Raw genomic sequence first — 20000 nt, 5'->3', positions numbered from 1 at the left:
ATATGAAAAGTACCAATGCACGCATGAGTCTTATCTTGTGACTGATGGTGACTCTGCTGTCTTTCCATATTATGGGCTTCAGTCTTGCCAGTGCCACCGCTGTTTGAGCAGCGCTTGCAAGAATCTCTGGCTTGGAGTCCCCCGTCACTGATTATGGCACCCAGATGTTTGAATATGTTGGACAGTCTCAAGTTTTTCTGTCCGTGTACCTTTATGTCTGCTGTGATAGTGTTGTTGTTATTGGACATCAGCTTGGTTTTCCTAGCTCTCATCTCCATCCCCTACTTTGTTGCGGTCTCATCAAGCTTTTTCTTCTTCTTTTAATTTTTTTTTTTTAATTTTATTTTTTTACCAAGGTGACAAGTTCTTCTCCACCTGCAAGCCGTCAATGTCATCTGCAAACCTGAGGTTGGTTATGATGTTTCCTCCAATGCTAATAGTGCCAGCATGATCCCCAAGTGCTTCATTCATTATTCAGTTTTCATCAGGAATATGTTAAATAGGGTGGGAGACAGTAAGCACCCCTGGCGGACCCCTGAGTGAAGTGTGAAACTATTTCCCTATTGTTCCCTGGACCAGTACGGCGTTGGTTGCTCTGGCATACAGCTGTTGGATGGTGCTGATCAGCTTCTGGCCAATATTGAACTTTTTCATTGTGGCCCAAAGTTCTTCCCACCAGACTCTGTCGAACACCATATACTCTGTAGACCACACGGCAAAATAGGTATTACACACTTTTGGAGAAAAACACGTACACCATATACTCTGTAGACCACACGGAAAAATAGGTATTACACACTTTTGGAGAAACACGTACACCATATACTCTGCAGAACACACGGAAAAATAGGTATTACACACTTTTGGAGAAACACGTACACCATATTCTCTGCAGACCACACGGAAAAATAGGTATTACACACTTTTGGAGAAACACGTACACCATATACTCTGTAGACCACACGGAAAAATAGGTATTACACACTTTTGGAGAAACACGTACACCATATACTCTGCAGAACACACGGCAAAATATTATTACACACTTTTGGAGAAACACGTACACCATATACTCTGTAGACCACACGGAAAAATAGGTATTACACACTTTTGGAGAAACACGTACACCATATACTCTGTAGACCACAAGCAAAATAGGTATTACACACTTTTGGAGAAACACGTATACCATACTCCGTAGACCACAATGCAAAATATGTATTACACACTTTTGGAGAAACACGTACACCATATACTTGTTAGACCACAAGGCATAAATGTGTTTTCCACACTTTTGGAGAATCATGTACACCATACTCAGTGACCAGTTGGCAGTCAAGCCGAAAAAATGCTATTCCCTGCTGAGAAGCGTGTGTGAACATTAATATTGGCCAGGGTGTTTGTATAAACCTGCTTGAATGCGCTCACAGTAAAGTGACTGACTCAAGACTCTCTCTCTCTTTCTCTCTGTCTCTCTGTGTGTGTGTGTGTGTGTGTGTGTGTGTGTGTGTGTGTGTGTGTGCGCGCGCGCTAGCGAGCATTCTCTTCAGCTGGTGAAAAAATGAACAAGTCTGCGATTCTTCCAGTCAGTTTTTTTTTCCAGATATGACAGGCACAATCTACATTATATGTGGCACAATCTATATATGGCATAGTATATTATTCTATCATAATCTAATATCATACACAAACATGCAATGGAGGAAAAATAGCTATATAGGAGTATCAGACGATAATGTTTGTTGCAAGATATAATGCTAATACTGAAAAAAACGCGAGCTCTCTCTCTCTCTCTCCTCTCTCTCTTTCGTGCACACACACACGCACACACACACACACACACACGCGCGCGCGCGCACACACACACACAGAGCATAACACACACACACACACACAGAGCACAACAACAACAACAACAACCCCCCCCCCCCCACACACACACACACACACAAAACAGCACAAACGTTTTTCCCCCAAAGTGAATACTGTATAGACGTTGACGACCTTCTGTTCAGAGGAGGCGTCACTGCGTTCGGACAAATCCATATACACTACACCGCATAATGCTAGGCAGACGCCTGACCACCACCACCACCACCACCACCACCACCCACTACCACCAACAAAATCAACCAACTCAACAAACTGGTCAACAACACAAAGCTGGTTTACCGATACTTCCAATACTTCGTCGGAAACGTCCAGTTACCCAAAACTGACGAAATGGACCGTCTGCGAAACTTTGTTAATTGAATTTATCTTTTCTCCGCCACTGTGGAACTGTGGAGAGAGAGAGAGAGAGAGAGAGAGAGAGAGAGAGAGAGAGAGAGAGAGAGAGAGAGAGAGAGAGAGCAGAGACATACAGTTTTGAATGTGTACAGGTGGTGCTGTTCTGCTTTTGTAAACCCCTTATCAAACTCCATAGCGCACAATGTGCAACATGCCCTTGGGGAAGATGAAGAAGAAGAAAGAGAGACAGAGAGAGAGTGACAGACAGAGACACAGAGAGAAACAGAGAGACAGACACACAGACAGTGAGAGACAGACAGACAGACAGATGGACAAAGACAGAGACACAGAGAGAGAGAGAGAGAGAGAGAGAGAGAGAGAGAGAGAGAGTGAATGAGAGAGAGAGAGAGAGACAAAGAGAGACAGACAGACAGACAGACAAAGAGAGAGTGAGTGAGAGACAGACAAAGAGAGACAGACAAAGAGAGAGAGAGTGAGAGACAGACAAAGAGAGACAGACAAAGAGAGAGAGAGACAGACAGACAAAGAGAGAGAGAGAGAGAATGAGAAAGACAAAGAGAGAGAGACACAGAGAGAGACACACAGAGAGAGACAGAGAGGGAAGAGAGAGAGAGAGGGGGAGGGGGGTTGATAAATGGCTGACCGGGAGAAAGGCAGTCAGTTGTGTGTGCGTGCCTACGTGCCTGGTGTGTGTGTGTGTGTGTGTGTGTGTGTGTGTGTGTGTGTGTGTGTGTGTGTGGAGTGCCGAAAGTCGGACGGCAATTTCTATGAATGATATATAAACGATTGGATCAATTAATCAAAAGACGACGGTCTCTCAATTAATCTTTCCGCGCCACCACCACTACCACCACCACCAGCAGTATTGTTCACTAAAGCCTACAGCAGATTGTGCGTCAAAGATATGGTGGAATGAATCGACGCTTGGCCGCGTCGGCTTTGAAACATGAGGTGTTGTTTAAGACTTGTTGCTGGATCGTAGGTCAAAGATATGGTTGATATTGGTAGGACACAGCGTCCGTGTCGGTATGAGAATCGATTTCTTTTTGTCTTGTGCAAACCACCACCAGTATAGTGTTTTTGAAGTCCACTTGACAGATTGTGTGTTGAAGATTGTATACTGGAACGGGCAAGGCGTTACATATGAGATTGTTCTTTTTTTTTTTTTTTTTTTTTTTTTTGCATTCGTGGTCTGTAACTCCTATTTGGAATCGTATCTTTTCCTTGTTTAGGTGCAGCTTTTTTCTGTCTTTTTTTTCCCCCCACGAATCATAGGCAGCTATACACACGGGCTATTCGGGGAAAGCTGTTTGATAAGACCATCCTGCTTTGTTTCATCGATTTTCTCCCTTTCAAGAGAAGAATTAATGGACTCGACATGGGAGGTTCAATTTTCACGTTCCCTTATCATCCAAAGTTCTTGAGCGCACTGTATTTAACCAGCTGATAAAACACCTTGAGATCCACAACCTGCTGGAACCATTTCAGTCGGCGTACTGAAAGGTACACAGCACAGGAAACATCTCTGTTGCTTGTTGTGACCTGTTGCAAGCATCTGATTCAGGCAAGGTATCCCTTCTATCGTTATTGGACCTTTCTGCAGCATTTGACACAACAGACCATGACATTTTGATCATAAGGTTACGTGCTACGTTCGAATTCGGTGATACTGGCTCCAGTCCTGTTTACCAGGTCGCACACAGTCTGTCCTTGTAAATGGAAACCAGTCTGTTCCACCTGTACTGAAATACGGGGGTACCTCAAGGTTCTGTTCTGTGACCATTACTTTTCATAATGTATAAACATCATTTAAGTTAAATCGTCCGACAGTCTGTGTCGCATTATCAATTGTTTGCTCTGTGTGTGTGTGTGTGTGTGTGTGTGTGTGTGTGTGTGTGTGTGTGCGCGCGCGTGTGTGTGTGTTTTAAATAAAACTGGTGTACTTAATTGAAAGTGTGTAAATCTTAGATATTGAATACCTTTTTGAAAATGTTTAATGGCAGTCGAGGGTAACAAGCTCACAATCAGGATGTTTTACATATTTGTTCAGCAAAACACAACGCAACACAACACACAACAACACAAACACAAAAACACGCAAAAACACTGACCTGCTTCAAATGCTCGAGCTCGCGAATCAGCCGCTGATTGGTGTCCCTCTCGCGGTCAAGGGTCATCTGCATCTCATTGATCCGCTGCTTGCTGTCACGTGCGGCCGTCTCGCGCTCGCTGCGCAGCTGTCTCTGCGCTTCTGTTTCCATGGCAACGCGCTCACGTGACACCACTTCCCGAATCTGGACACAGAGTAGAATAGAACAGAATAGAGTAGAACAGAATAGAACAGAACAGAATACAGCAGTTATAACAGAACAGAATAGAATTGAGTAGAATATAGTAGAATAGAATAGAGTAGAATAGACCAGAATAGAATTGAGTAGAGTAGAGCGGAATAGAATAGAACAGAGTAGAATAGGGCAGAGTAGAGTAGACTGGAATAAAGAACAAAATAGAATTGAGTAGAATAGAACAGAGCAGAGTAGAGTAGAATGGAATAGAGTACAGTAGAATGTAATAGAATACAGTACAATAGAATAGAGTACAGTACAATAGAATAGAGTACCGTACAACAGAATAGAGTAGAATAGAATAGAGTACAGTACAGTACAGTAATAGACTAGAGTAGAATAGAGTGGAATAGAATAGAGTAGAGTAGAGTAGAATAGCATGAACTCCAGAAAGGTTACATCATTCAAGCGTGCTAAGATTCTTTCACGACCATGCAGTGGAGGACATCGAGTCATCATGCAAACGTTGCTCACTATTTCCACAGTCCGCATATTTCAGCTCACGGCTCAACATCGAATAATTAGTTGGTAATGCCATCAAGACAACAATCATATTATTACGATATTCATGCGGAAAATCTAGCTGGCTTTTTTTTTTTTTTTTTTTTTCCTAAACACAATCCATACCAGAAACATGGTCGAATGGGAAGTCATTAAATGACGTACATATAAAAAGTGTAGAACATAATCAAAACAGTGTAGCACACACACACACACACACACACACGTACGCACGCACGCACGCACGCACAGACATACACAGACACACACTACACACACAGACACACACACACGCACGCGCGCGGAAATATGACAGCAGAATACACATGCTGGGGGCTTAACTTCCAACAATAGAATAATTCCAGCAAAACCATATCAAAGTATGAAGAAAAATCTAGCAAACGATCCATGAAAACAAACACATACAACGAAGCAACTGAATATGAAAACACACACACACACACACACACACACACACACACACACACACCACACACACACACACACACACACACACACCACACACACACACACACACACACACACACCACACACACACACACACACACACACACACCACACACACACACACACACACACACACACACACACCACACACACACACACACACACACACACACCACACACACACACACACACACACACACCACACACACACACACACACACCACACACACACACACACACACACACACCACACACACACACACACACACACACCACACACACACACACACACACACCACACACACACACACACACACACACACACACACACACACACACAAGTAGCTGAACAAATAACAGGCAGAAGCAACAAGAGAATAACTAGTTGTATAAGCAGGCATGAAAAAACAAACAAACAAACAAAAAAATTAAAACCAAAGTTATACGCGCGCGCGCAAACACAGACAGACAGACAGACAGACAGACACACACACACACACAAAGTACAGCATAAAGCGCAATAAAAGCATATTACAGAAATTAAGCAAGAACAACAAAAAAATTAATAATAAAATAAATAAATAAATAATGAATATACAATTCCAAAAGTAGATGAGTAAAAGAATGGATTAAAGAAAAAAAAAGAGAGATAAAAATACAGAAAAAAAGAACGATTGGAACAGAATACATTAGATTAGACCGGAGCAGATTACAGTATAAACAGAGCAGAATCTGAGAATGAAGAATGGCGAACTAAACTAAACAGAATAGAATAGAATAAAATGAACAAAACGTAATAGAACAGAATATAACTGAATAGATTAAAACAGAACAGAATAGAATTAGAATTAGATGAGAACGAAAATTTGATTCAGCAGAACTGAACAAAAAGAAAGAAAGAAAGAAAGAAAAAAAGATTCACTATGAAATTTAAAAAAAAGGTATAGAAACAGGGAGACATGATAGCACAGACTAGAACTGAATAGAAAAACAAAAACAAAGCAAAAACAAAACAAAAAAACAACAACAAAAAAACACACAAACAAACAACAACAACAGAACAAAACTGATCAGATGAGAACGATATATAGAACAGACTTAAAAAAAGAAAAGAAAAGAAAATTCACTATGGGAAAAAAAAAGTACCGAAACAGGGAGACGAATTAGCGTTGAATAGAACTGAATGCTATCAAACAGAACAGAAGAGAATTGCATGAGAACGAAATTATAATTTCACAGAACAGAACACACACACACACGCACACACAGAAAGATGAAAAAAAGTTCAGAAACAAGGAGAGGTTATAGCATAGAATAGCACCGAATACACTAAAAACAAATCAGTATAGAGTTCATCATGGCCTGGCTTCGCTGACGAAGATCTAGGAAGGGCGTTGTCCACGTCTGATGCAGGCACGCTCATGGCTGACAAGGCCAATGCGGGAAAAGCAGAGTCGGCCGCAGCGGTTGCAAGGGAAAGTCTGGTCTGGGTTCGCGGCTGCAGCATCATGGTTCTTCCTCCTTCTGCGTTTGTCCTCAAGGCTGGCCCTGCGGTTGTTTTCGAAGGAGGAGACAGCTTGGTGGATGGTGCGTCGCCAGGTCTCTCGATCAGCGGCTACTGCGGACCACTGGCGATGGTCAATGTGACAGGCACCGAGAGCTTTCTTCAAGGAGTCTTTGTATCTCTTCTTGGGTGCTCCTCTGTCACGGTGGCCAGTGGACAGTTCGCCATACAGCGCGATCTTGGGCAGGCGGTGGTCCTCCATCCTGGACACGTGCCCTGCCCAACGTAGCTGGGTCTTTAGCAGCACTGCCTCGATGCTGATAGTCTTTGCCTGCTCCAGGACCTCGACATTTGTGATGTAGTCACTCCAGTGGATGCTGAGGATGGTGCGAAGGCAGCGCTGGTGGAAGCGATCAAGCAGTCGTATGTGGTGCCGGTAGGTGACCCAGGTTTCGGAGCCATACAACAAGGTGGGCAGTACAACAGCTCTGTACACGCTGATCTTTGTGTCTTTCTTCAGGTGTTTGTTGTTCCACACTCTCTTGTACAGCCTGCCGAATGCGCTGTTTGCCTTTGCAAGTCTGTTGTCGATCTCCTTGTCGATCTTGGCGTCAGACGAGATGGTGCAGCCTAGGTAGCTGAACTGGTGGACTGACTTCAGCTCTGTCTCACCGATGTTGATGTGAGGAGCGTGGAATTCTTCCTGTGGGGCAGGCTGGTGGAGAACTTCCGTCTTTTTCAGACTGACTTCTAGGCCGAAGAGCTGCGCAGCCTCTGCGAAGCAGGACGTTATACGCTGCAGGGCCGCTTCTGTATGGGCGACAAGGGCAGCATCGTCGGCAAACAGAAGCTCTCTGATGAGTTGCTCCAGTGTCTTGGTGTGGGCCTGTAGCCGCCTCAGGTTGAATAGGCTGCCATCAGTGCGGTATCTGATGAAGATACCGTCGTCGTCGCCAAGATCTTCAGTGGCCTGTTGGAGCATCATGCTGAAGAAGATCGTGAAGAGGGTCGGCGCGAGGACACAACCTTGTTTCACTCCATTTCCAATTGGGAAGGGCTCCGAAAGGTCGTTGCTGTGTCTGACCTGTCCACGCTGTTCCTCATGTAGTTGGATGACCATGCTGAGGAATTTTGGGGGGCATCCTAGACGTTTCATGATCTCCCACAGACCTTTTCTGCTCACGGTGTCGAGAACGAAATACAATACAACAGAACAGAACAGAAAAAGAAAGAAAAGATTCACTATAAAAAAAAAAGTACAGAAACAGGGAGACGAATTAGCATAGAACAGAACTAAACGCAATAAAACAAAACAGAATAGAATTACATGAGAACGAAATATAGTTTAACAGAACAGAACAGAGAAAAAGAGGAAGAAATATTCTCTATGTGAGAGGGGGGTGGGGGGGTGGGGTGGGGGGGGGGGGGGTACAGAAACAGGGAGACGAATTAGCATAGAACAGAACTAAACGCAATAAAAACAAAACAGAATAGAATTACATGAGACGGGCGCAATAGCTGAGTGGTTAAAGCGTTGGACTGTCAATCTGAGGGTCCCGGGTTCGAATCACGGTGACGGCGCCTGGTGGGTAAAGGGTGGAGATTTTTACGATCTCCAAGGTCAACATATGTGCAGACCTGCTAGTGCCTGAACCCCCTTCGTGTGTATATGCAAGCAGAAGATCAAATACGCACGTTAAAGATCCTGTAATCCATGTCAGCGTTCGGTGGGTTATGGAAACAAGAACATACCCAGCATGCACACCCCCGAAAACGGAGTATGGCTGCCTACATGGCGGGGTAAAAACGGTCATACACGTGAAGGCCCACTCGTGTGCATACGAGTGAACGTGGGAGTTGCAGCCCACGAACGCAGAAGAAGAATAAGAAGAAGAGAAGAAGAATTACATGAGAACGAAATATAATTTAACAGAACAGAACAGACAAAAAGAGGAAGAAATATTCTCTGTGAAGGGGGGGAGTGGTGGTGTGTGTGGGGGGGGGGGAGTACAGAAACAGGCAGACGAATTAGCATAGAACAGAACTAAACGCAATAAAACAAAACAGAATAGAATTACATGAGAACGAAATATAATTTAACAGAACAGAACAGACAAAAAGAGGAAGAAATATTCTCTATGAAGGGGGAGAGAAAAAAAGTAGAGAAACAGGCAGACGAATTAGCACAGAACAGAACTAAACGCAATAAAAACAAAACAGAATAGAATTACATGAGAACGAAATATAGTTTAACAGAACAGAACAGACAAAAAGAGGAAGAAATATTCTCTATGAAGGGTGAAAAAAAAAAGAAAAGAAAAAAGAGTTCAGAAACAGCAGGAGGGAAGAGACTTGAACCTGAAACTCCAGGCTCTCCTGCATCCGTGTCTCAGTGGCACGCTGCACCTCCTGCATCTCTCGCACCTTCTCCTGCAGGAGAACCACCTCCTGTTCCTTCTCCTGCAACGCCGAGGGGGAGGGTGGAGGGGGGGGGGAGTAGAGAGAGTTGGGCAGTGATGTCATTTTGTTGTTGTTGTTGTTGCTATTGTTTGTCCTCATGTCACACACGCCTTATTGTTCGTTCACCTCTGTGTGTGTGTGTGTGTGTGTGTGTGTGTGTGTGTGTGTGTGTGTGTGTGTGTGTGTGTGTGTGTGTGCGCGTGTGTGTGTGTGTCGCCGCGCGCGTGCACGAATGCTTTTCTACACATAAGTATGTGTGAATGAACTTGTGCTTTTTGAACTTGCATGCATATGCTTTTTCTTTTTTTCCTTCTTTGCTTTTTTTTTTGTGCGAATGTGTGTACACACACACACACACACACACACACACACAGGGTGTGTGTAGGTATGTGCGTGAGCGCGTACGAACGCTGTCGCAAGGTTGTGTGTGCATATGCTCAGGGGAGCCAGTGCGAGTAATTATTTTGTGTATGTGAGCACTCTTGCGTGCCAGCGCGCAAAAGTATGTATCCAAGCACGCACGCATGTTAATGTGCACGCGGTGCCTGTTTGCACGCGTGTTGGTCAGTGCGCGCGCGTGAGTATGTAAGTTTTTATGTTGTTGGGCAAACTATCTTTCTCAAAAGAAACCCAACAAAACGAACTTCCTACTTGTAAAAGAAAATGAACGGGTTTCCACCTTCAAGAATGTCTTTTTGATTGATTGGTATCGATTGATATTTTGATTGATTGGTATGGATTGATATGGATACGTATATCTTTAACAAACAGAAATCAAACTGTTGAGACGATTCATCTTGTATTCATTCCGGAATCGATCCGTGATTTTGATGACTGGCGAACTTAAAGACCCGTGGTGTCTGAAAGTGACTGTTTCAATCCATCACAAGGAAAATGTTAGCACATATAGCGTTCAGTTTCAATTTTTCTTTTGTTCCGTGAAAAGAAAATCAAAGAGCTGTTTTTTTTTTTTTTTTTTTTTTTTTTTTAAATGAATCTTTCATAAACTAATCAAATCAAACCATGTAGCTTCTAGCTTCTCCGACCACTAAGGCCATCTCAAGGCCATCGCCACGTTAGCATCTACTTCAAGTCAAGGGTAAAAAAAGGAAAAAAAAAAAAAAAGGTACAATAAAAACTAGTCATCGCTTCAAGCTTTTTGAAAGATTAAACACCTTCCAGTTCCATGTCACTATGAACTAAACTATGAGCGTGTCTAGCACTATTTTGTTGCTGTGTTGTTTGTTTTACTAACTTTGATGCAATATAAAAAAAACCCCAAAAAACAACAACACATAGACCCAAGAAATGAAAAGTCTAAATGATTCATTATGTCATCTGAAAATCTAGCTTCATTATCGACCAGGGAAAACTATTACACAGAGCGAACAACACTGTATCGGCATGCTAAAATGTCACAAACACACAACAATCAAGCTAGCTGCTTCGTTTCAAAGGACAAAACTATGACATGTAAAAAGTGCTTTATGAACATGAAGCCGACAAACGATAACGTGAAAATGTCAAAGCAAAACTGACAGCAGGCAAACGCCCACGTATAAATATAACCTCAGTGTAATGTGGCAAATATATATATATATATATATATATATATATATATATATATATATATATATATATATATATACATATATATATATATATACATATATATATATATATATATACCATACTGGGATACAATATGTAAAATATTTGAGAATGGTATATATTGTTTACGTTTCATGCGTTTCCACCCTCGTGAACAGAGCGGGTATACATTGGAAAATTACACACAAACATGCACCCCCATGAGAGAGACAGAGAGAGAGAGAGAGAGAGAGAGAGAGAGAGAGAGAGAGAGAGAGAGAGAGAGAGAGAGAGAGAGAGAGAGAGAGTGTGTGTGTGTGCGCGCGCGCTTGCAACAAAAACACCAATACCACCACAACAACGACGTCACCACCACCACCACCACCACCACTGTCAATAACAACAAAACAACACCAGCAACAACGAAAACAATCAAACAACCACACAAACAAACAGAACAAGAAATCCAAAAGAAACAACAACAAAAACGAAGAAGAAGAAGAAGAAGAAGAAGAACAACAACAACAACGACAAGAAAGAAATAAAAACCCAGGCAGGCAAGGGTCTTACAGCAATGAGGTCAACGTTTCCGGCAACCCCCCCAAAAAAACAACAACAACAACAAAACAAAAACAAAACAACAACCTGAAAACGAAAACAAAAACAAAACAGAAGAAGAAGAACAACAACAACAACAAGAAATAAAAACCCAGGCAGGCAAGGGTCTTACAGCAATGAGGTCAACGTTTCCGGCAACCCCCCCTCCCCCCAAAAAACACCCCAAAAACGAAAACAAAAACAAAGAAGAAGAAGAAGAAAGAACAACAACAACAAGAAAGAAAAACCCAGGCAAGCAAGGGCCTTACAGCAATGAAGTCAACGTATCCGGCAAAAAGAAGAAGAAGAAGAACAACAACAAGAACGAAAGAAAAAAGGACCCAGGCAGACAGACAAGGTCATCTCTGACAGCAATGAGGTCAGCGTTCCCGGCAAAAAAAACAAAACACAAACAAACAAACAAACAAACAAAAAATGGAGAAGAAGAAGAACAACAACAAGAAGAAGAACGAACGAAAAAAGGACCCAGGCAGGCAGACAATGGCCCCTCTCTCTTACAGCAATGAGGTCAGTGTTTCGGCCAAAAAGAAGAGGAAAAACAACAACAACAACAAAAAACGAACGAAAAAAGGACCCAGGCTCTCAGAGCAATGAGGTCCGCGTTCCCGGCCAAGAAGAAGAAGAACAAGAAGAAGAAGAACAACAACAAGAACAATTAAGTACAAATTAAGTACGAGAAACAAAGACCCAGGCAGACAAGCAAAAGGGCCTCTCTCTCTCTCTCTCTCTCTCTCTCTCTCTCACAGCAATGAGGTCAGTGTTTTGGCCAAAAAGAAGAGGAAAAAGAACAACAAAAAACGAACGAAAAAAGGACCCAGGCTCTCAGAGCAATGAGATCCGCGTTCCCGGCCAAGAAGAAGAAGAACAAGAAGAAGAAGAACAACAACAACAAGAACAATTAAGTATGAGAAACAAAGACCCAGGTAGACGAGCAAAAGGGCCCCCCCCCCCCTCTCTCTCTCTCTCTCTCTCTCTCTCTCTCTCTCACAAGCAATGAGGTCTGCGTTCCCGGCCAACAAGAAGAAGAAGAACAACAACAACAACAAGAACAAGAACAATTAAGTACAAGAAACAAAGACCCAGGTAGACAAGCAAAAGGCCTCTCTCTCTCACACAGCAATGAGGTCCGCCTTCCCGACCAAAAAAAAAAAAAAAAAAAAAAAAAAGGAGAAGAAGAACAAGAAGAAGAAGAACAAGAACAACAAGAAGAACGGAAGAAAAAAGGACCCCGGCAGGCAGACAATGGCCTCTCTCTCACAGCAATGAGGTCAGTGTTCCTGGCCAAGAAGAAGAAGAACAACAACAACAATTAAGTATGAGAAACAAAGACCCAGGTAGACAAGCAAAAGGGCCTCTCTCTCTCTCTCTCTCTCTCTCTCTCACTCCCTCTCTCTCTCTCCCTCTCTCTCTCACAGCAATGAGGTCCGCGTTCCTGGCCAAGAAGAAGAAGAAAAAGAACAACAACAACAAAAAACGAACGAAAAAAGGACCCAGGCTCTCAGAGCAATGAGGTCCGCGCTCCCGGCCAAGAAGAACAAGAAGAAGAAGAAGAAGAACAACAACAATTAAGTATGAGAAACAAAGACCCAGGTAGACTAGCAAAAGGCCTCTCTCTCTCTCTCTCTCTCTCTCTCTCTCTCTCTCTCTCACAAGCAATGAGGTCTGCGTTCCCGGCCAACAAGAAGAAGAAGAACAACAACAACAACAAGAACAAGAACAATTAAGTACAAGAAACAAAGACCCAGGTAGACAAGCAAAAGGCCTCTCTCTCTCACACAGCAATGAGGTCCGCCTTCCCGACCAAAAAAAAAAAAAAAAGAAAAAAAGGAGAAGAAGAACAAGAAAAAGAAGAACAAGAAGAAGAAGAACAAGAACAACGACAACAAGAAGAACGAACGAAAAAAGGATCCAGGCAGACAGACAAGGTCATCTCTCATAGCAATGAGGTCCGCGTTCCCGGCCAAGAAGAAGAAGAAGAAGAAGAAGAAGAAGAACAAGAACAATTAAGTACAAGAAACAAAGACCCAGGTAGACGACCAAAAGGCCTCTCTCTCTCTCTCTCTCTCTCTCTCTCTCTCTCCCTCTCTCTCTCCCTCTCTCTCTCACAGCAATGAGGTCCGCGTTCCTGGCCAAGAAGAAGAAGAAAGAGAACAACAACAACAACAACAAAAACGAATGAAAAAAGGACCCAGGCTCTCAGAGCAATGAGGTCCGCGTTCCCGGCCAAGAAGAAGAAGAAGAAGAAGAAGAAGAAGAAGAAGAAGAAGAAGAATTAAGTACAAGAAACAAAGACCCAGGCACACAAGCAAAAGGCCTCTCTCCCTCTCTCTCTCCCCCCCCCCTCTCTCTCTCTCTCTCTCACAGCAATGAGGTCCGCGTTCCCGGCCAGCACGTGTGCCATGCGCTCATCGCTCCTGGCGGCCCTGTCCCTCCTCTCCTGCTCGATCTCCGCCCTCAGCTCCTCCAGGGCCCTTTGCTTGTCCAGGAAGAGCGACTCCCTCAGCTGGAGCATGGCGCTGTCCTGTGTGGACAATTTTTTTTTTTTTTTTTCAGTCGTCGTCGTCATCATCATCATGGTTGATGATGCCGGTGGTGGTTGTGATGTGATGTGATGATGATGATGATGATTAATAATCAATGATGAAGATTATTTGATGTGATATGGTGATGTCATAATGATGAGAATTATCATGGTGATGTGATGAGGGAGACAGAGACACAGAGAGAGACACACAGAGAGAGGGAGAGAGACACACAGAGAGACAAAGAGAGAGAGACACACACACAGACAGAAAGAGAGACAGACAGAGAGACAGACAGAACCAGAGACACGGAGTAAGAGAGGTGGAAGAGAGAGAGAGAGACAGAAAGAGAGAGACAGACAGACACAGAGACATACATACATACAGACAAAGACAGGGACAGAGATAAACACAGAGACAGACAGAGATAGAGAGAAAGGGACAGACAGAGGTACAGCCAGACAGCCAAACAGACAGCCAAACAGACAGACAGACAGACAGACAGACAGACAGGTGTGACTGTCTGGACACTGTTCGTACATTTTTTTGTTGTTGTTTTGTTTTGTTTTGTTTTTGCTGCACCATCATCTGCACCATTTCAGTGGCACATTACTCCCACGCCGCTCATTTAGATCCTCCCCCCCACCCCCCATACACGGCCAAACCCAGGTTCGTCCGTCACAGTTCCAGCATCGGCAGTCCGCAGGGAGCCATCGATGTTAGGTCGCCAGGAGGCCTCACACCAGAGGAGACCCTGCACTACTGCTGAGTCACTTCGGTGGTGTTCAGTGGTGCCTGTTCTGATTCAACGTACTCGGGACACGACCTACTATGCCCCCCTACTAACGACAATAATGGCTTAGTCGCGGAGCCAGACTGAGTGAGCGTCCCTCCCAGAGTGGAGACCGCCACCACGTCCCTCAAACAATTTTTACTGCCCCCCATGAATCTGCCGACACTGAAGACATTGACAGGACTCACCCCAAGCACGGAAGTGGAGGAGGGGTATCGAAACTGAGGTCACCATGAGAGCATGGCATGAAAGGCCACGGACTTTGAGACTGTTTTGTTTATTTATTGATATGATCCACTCTGTTTACGCATACCCAGATTCAAACACTCGACTGTTGGCCGCCGTTCTTTCTCTGTCTCTGGACCTCGCAATTGGAATGAACTTCCTCTTTCGCTTCGTCAAGTCTTCACACTCAGCTCTTTCAAGTCAGGACTTAAAACCCACCTCTTCCCAAAAATAGCCTCCCTTGCCTGCCTCTTCCTTGTCTTTAGTTTCTACAGTTTTAGAGTTCTGCATGCGTGTGAATGACTGGTGCGAAAGCGCTTTGATTTGTCTCTGCACAAGATTCAGCGCTATATCATTCTGGGCGCGGGTAAGGAGGGGAAAAACGTCGTCTGCTAATACAGCTTGTGCGTGAGGCAAATATTGGAGCAAGCATAGCGCTTGGTCACATTATTATTATTATGTACGTACGGTCTCCCTGCGCAGCATCTGCAGTGTCTTCCTGTGCTCTTCCGTGATAGCGGCACGCGCTGCCTGCTCCTGGGCGATCTCATTGGTCAGCGTCATCACCTCCTCCCTGTCATCGTCAAGCATCATCATCATCATCGTCGTTGCTGACATCATCATGATCATCGTCGTCATCATTATCTTCATCGTCTTCATCATCGACAAAATCACACACACACACACACACACACACACACACACACACACACACACACACACAAACAACAACAGAAAAAACAACAACCTCATCTCCTGCATTTAAACAATGACGTTCAAACGTGACAACGAACGCTTAAAAAAAAAAAGTTTTTACAATCACCATAATGTGTGACGGCACATGAAAGCGTTTGACTGGCTAAGAGCGGGCCAGACTAAGAGGGGCGTCTTTTCACTGTTAGCCGCGCGAAATTTGGCCAAACAGAGCAAACCATAGGCCTAGTTTGCATCAGTTTGACATGGTACAGTATATGACACCAAACAGAAATTTACCGCCCCCCCCCCCCCGCCCCACTCCTACCATTCGTCTTCCTCGTCAAAACAAAAACAACAATAAAACCAATCAATCAACCAACCAACCAACCAACATACCACAACCAACCCACCAACCAAACAACCAACCCACCAACCAACCATATACAACCAAACAACCAAACAACAACCAACCACCCACCAAACCAACTATCCAAACAAACACCCACCCACCCAACTACCCACCCACCCACCCAACCGTTCACCCAACCATCCAACCAACCACCCACTTAACCACCCAACCAACCAACCAAGCACCCTACAAAATATCCGACCAACCAACTAACAAACGAACCTACCACCCACCCTACCACCCAAACCAACCCCTCCCCAAAAAAATCCCGCTGACCTGAGCTGCACGTTCTTCTCCTCCTTGACCTTGCAGTCGGCCTGGAGGTCTGCCAGGTGGACGCGGTGCTCCTGGAGCTCCTTGTTGAGCTGCTCCAGCTCCTTGTTCACCATCTCTCGGCTCTCGCGGCTCTCCTGCAGGCTCTGGGACCTCAGGGCGCTGTACTCCTGGGACTGTTCCTGAAGTGCATCATCGTCATCGTCGTTATCATCGTCAACATCATCGTCATCGTCATCATCTTCTTCTTCTTCGTCGTCGTCGTCATCATCGTCATCATCACCATCGTCGTCATCATCATGATCGTCACCATCTTCTTCTTCGTCGTCGTCGTCATCATCGTCATCATCACCATCGTCGTCATCATCATCGTCATGATGATGATGATGATCATCATCATCATCATCATCATCATCATCATCATCATCATCATCATCATCTGGGACCTCAGGGCGCTGTACTCCTGGGACTGTTCTTGCAGTGTATCATCATTATCGTCATCATCGTCATCATCATCATCGTCATCGTCATCATCATCATAGTCGTCATCGTCATCATCATTGTCATCATCATCATCATCATCATCGTCGTCATCATCATCATTGTCATCATCACACAGGGATGGTGGGTGATTGGATGTGTGTGGGTGTGGTAAGGGTGGTGGTGGTGGGTGGTGGATCGTGGGGTGTGTGTGTGTGTGTGTGTGTGTGTGTGTGTGTGTGTGTGTGCTGTGTGATGAAGACAATGATGAATATGAAGAGGAGAAGGAGGAGGAGGATAATGATGATGATTATGATGATGACGACAACAACGACAACGAAAACAACAATAACAACATTATCGTTACTATCACATTTCTTCTTCTTCTATTCTATCATTACAGTTATCATAAATATTATAATTATTATAATCATTAAAACTATCATCATCATCATCATCATAATAATTATTATTATTACTGACAAAAGCGTGCTACCTTGTATAAAATGGATGTGAAAGGGAGGGAGAATCGCGCACACGTTTCCATAATAATATTCACTCTCTCTCTCTCTCTCTCTCTCTCTCTCTCTCTCTCTCTCTATCTATATATATATATATATATATATAGAGAGAGAGAGAGAGAGAGATAGATAGATATAGATATAGATATATATAAAGAAAAAACCATCAACATCCCAACCATTACAACAACGATATCACCGTCACCACTACTACTATTCCACCATCATACCACCACTACCATTTTCAAGCTATCAAGTTCTCTTTCATTCTTCGTTATTTCAATTGGTATAAGTAAAACAAACGTATAGATTATTGCTATCAGGGCCCCCAGAAAGTGACGGTCTCTTTCATTTTGAGCTGACACAAAGGAAAACATATCTATCGATAAGCTGACAAAACGTCTGTCGCTAATTTCGCACACACACACACAAAAGGCTGTAACGAAAGAGACAAAAATTTGATTGCTAAGCTGGCATAAAAAAGGGAGAAGTTAACAAAACATCTATTACTAAGTTAAAAAAACAAAACAAAAAAAAAACAACAACCCAAAAACCCCGGCTATTGTGAAACTGACAAAACGTCTATTACTAAGATTGGGAAAAAAAAGGCTTTTGTGAAACTGACAAAACGTCTATTACTAAGATGGGGGAAAAAAAAGGCTTTTGTGAAACTGACAAAACGTCTATTACTAAGATGGGGAAAAAAAGGCTTTCGTGAAACTGACAAAACGTCTATTACTAAGCTGGGGAAAAAAAGGCTTTTGTGAAACTGACAAAACGTCTATTACTAAGATGGGGGAAAAAAAGGCTTTTGTGAAACTGACAAAACGTCTATTACTAAGATGGGAAAAAAAAGGCTTTTGTGAAACTGACAAAACGTCTATTACTAAGATGGGGAAAAAAAGGCTTTTGTGAAACTGACAAAACGTCTATTACTAAGCTGAAAAAAAAAAACCAGGCAATCGCGAAGTTGACAAAATGTGTATTGTTAAAGCTGACACGTTGTGTATATCGTTCTGCTGATCAGATAACCATTGCCAGAGGAGGTGGGAGGGGGGATGGGGGGGAAGAGAATAATAATGCAGTCGTTCCGTTTTTATTCATTTTCGGTTTAAAAGAGGTGTCAAAGCGTTCGGACTGATCCATACACGCTACACCACATCTGTTTTGATTATAAAAAAAGAAAGAAAGAAAAATGCATGATCTACATTTAAGTTTAAAAACCTAACGAGCTGGTGCAGGTCTTGAGATGAAATTTGGGTAACAAGACGTTTAACGGGCGCAATAGCCGAGTGGTTAAAGCGTTGGACTGTCAATCTGAGGGTCCCGGGTTCGAATCACGGTGACGGCGCCTGGTGGGTAAAGGGTGGAGATTTTTACGATCTCCCAGGTCAACATATGTGCAGACCTGCTAGTGCCTGAACCCCCTTCGTGTGTATATGCAAGCAGAAGATCAAATACGCACGTTAAAGATCCTGTAATCCATGTCAGCATTCGGTGGGTTATGGAAACAAGAACATACCCAGCATGCACACCCCCCGAAAACGGAGTATGGCTGCCTACATGGCGGGGTAAAAACGGTCATACACGTAAAAGCCCACTTGTGTGCATACGAGTGAACGCAGAAGAAGAAGAAGAAGTTTAACGCTGTGCGCTATAAAATGTCTAAGTAAACAAAACAAAACAAAACAAAACAAAAAAGACCGTTTGACTAAAAAAGACCGTTTGACTAAAATGAAAGCAAACAAACAACAAATCAGGGAAATTAATCCCAAGAAGCAAACACAGCACACATCCCCCGCCCCCCAAAAAAAACAACAAAAAAACAAAAAACCAACAAAATACCAAGAACCACGACAAATAACCAAACAACAACAACAACAACAACAACAAAAAACCCTTAAGAATTGTTGACAACAACAAAATCTCAAAACAGAATGCAGTGAACATTCTTGGAAAATATACCTCCTAAACAACATGAGCACAAAAATAATTTCAAATCTTCGAGAACTCCCCAAATTTTCTAAAATCTTAGCGATTCTTTTTTGTCTTTTGAGGTCGACAAGATATCTGTCACAAAGCTGACAAAACATGAGCTAAATTTCTTATGTGTCTCTTACTAATAACGCCAAGAATAGCAATTAAAAGGATTTTTTCCCGACAGAAGTATATATATATATATATATATATATATATATATATATATATATATATATATATATATATAAGGTTCATCCAAGCACTGAAAATCATAAGTGATAGTAGCTGCCCTTTGTTTCCATTCTTCCAAGAGTTGTGTTTTCCTGAAAAAAAACCCGTCTGGGACAGCGGAATTCAAACTGTTC

At 43.2% G+C, this 20000-nt stretch overlaps 1 protein-coding gene across 1 annotated transcript in view; it reads right to left on the bottom strand.

Annotated features, from left to right (window-relative positions):
* Window positions 1-20000, bottom strand: part of LOC143287834 (uncharacterized) — a 230714-nt gene that overhangs the window by 45613 nt on the left and 165101 nt on the right. The window contains exons 17-21 of the mRNA XM_076596072.1: window positions 16658-16836; window positions 15745-15850; window positions 14099-14257; window positions 9427-9528; window positions 4362-4544 (exon numbers count right to left, since the gene is read on the bottom strand). Coding sequence (XP_076452187.1) covers window positions 4362-4544; window positions 9427-9528; window positions 14099-14257; window positions 15745-15850; window positions 16658-16836 — 729 coding nt within the window. The remainder of the gene's footprint in view (window positions 1-4361; window positions 4545-9426; window positions 9529-14098; window positions 14258-15744; window positions 15851-16657; window positions 16837-20000) is intronic.

Source organism: Babylonia areolata, chromosome 12 (genome assembly GCF_041734735.1).
Source record: "Babylonia areolata isolate BAREFJ2019XMU chromosome 12, ASM4173473v1, whole genome shotgun sequence".
NCBI classification, from domain to species: Eukaryota; Metazoa; Mollusca; class Gastropoda; order Neogastropoda; family Buccinidae; genus Babylonia; species Babylonia areolata.
This window is presented reverse-complemented; position numbering and strand designations above follow the sequence as displayed.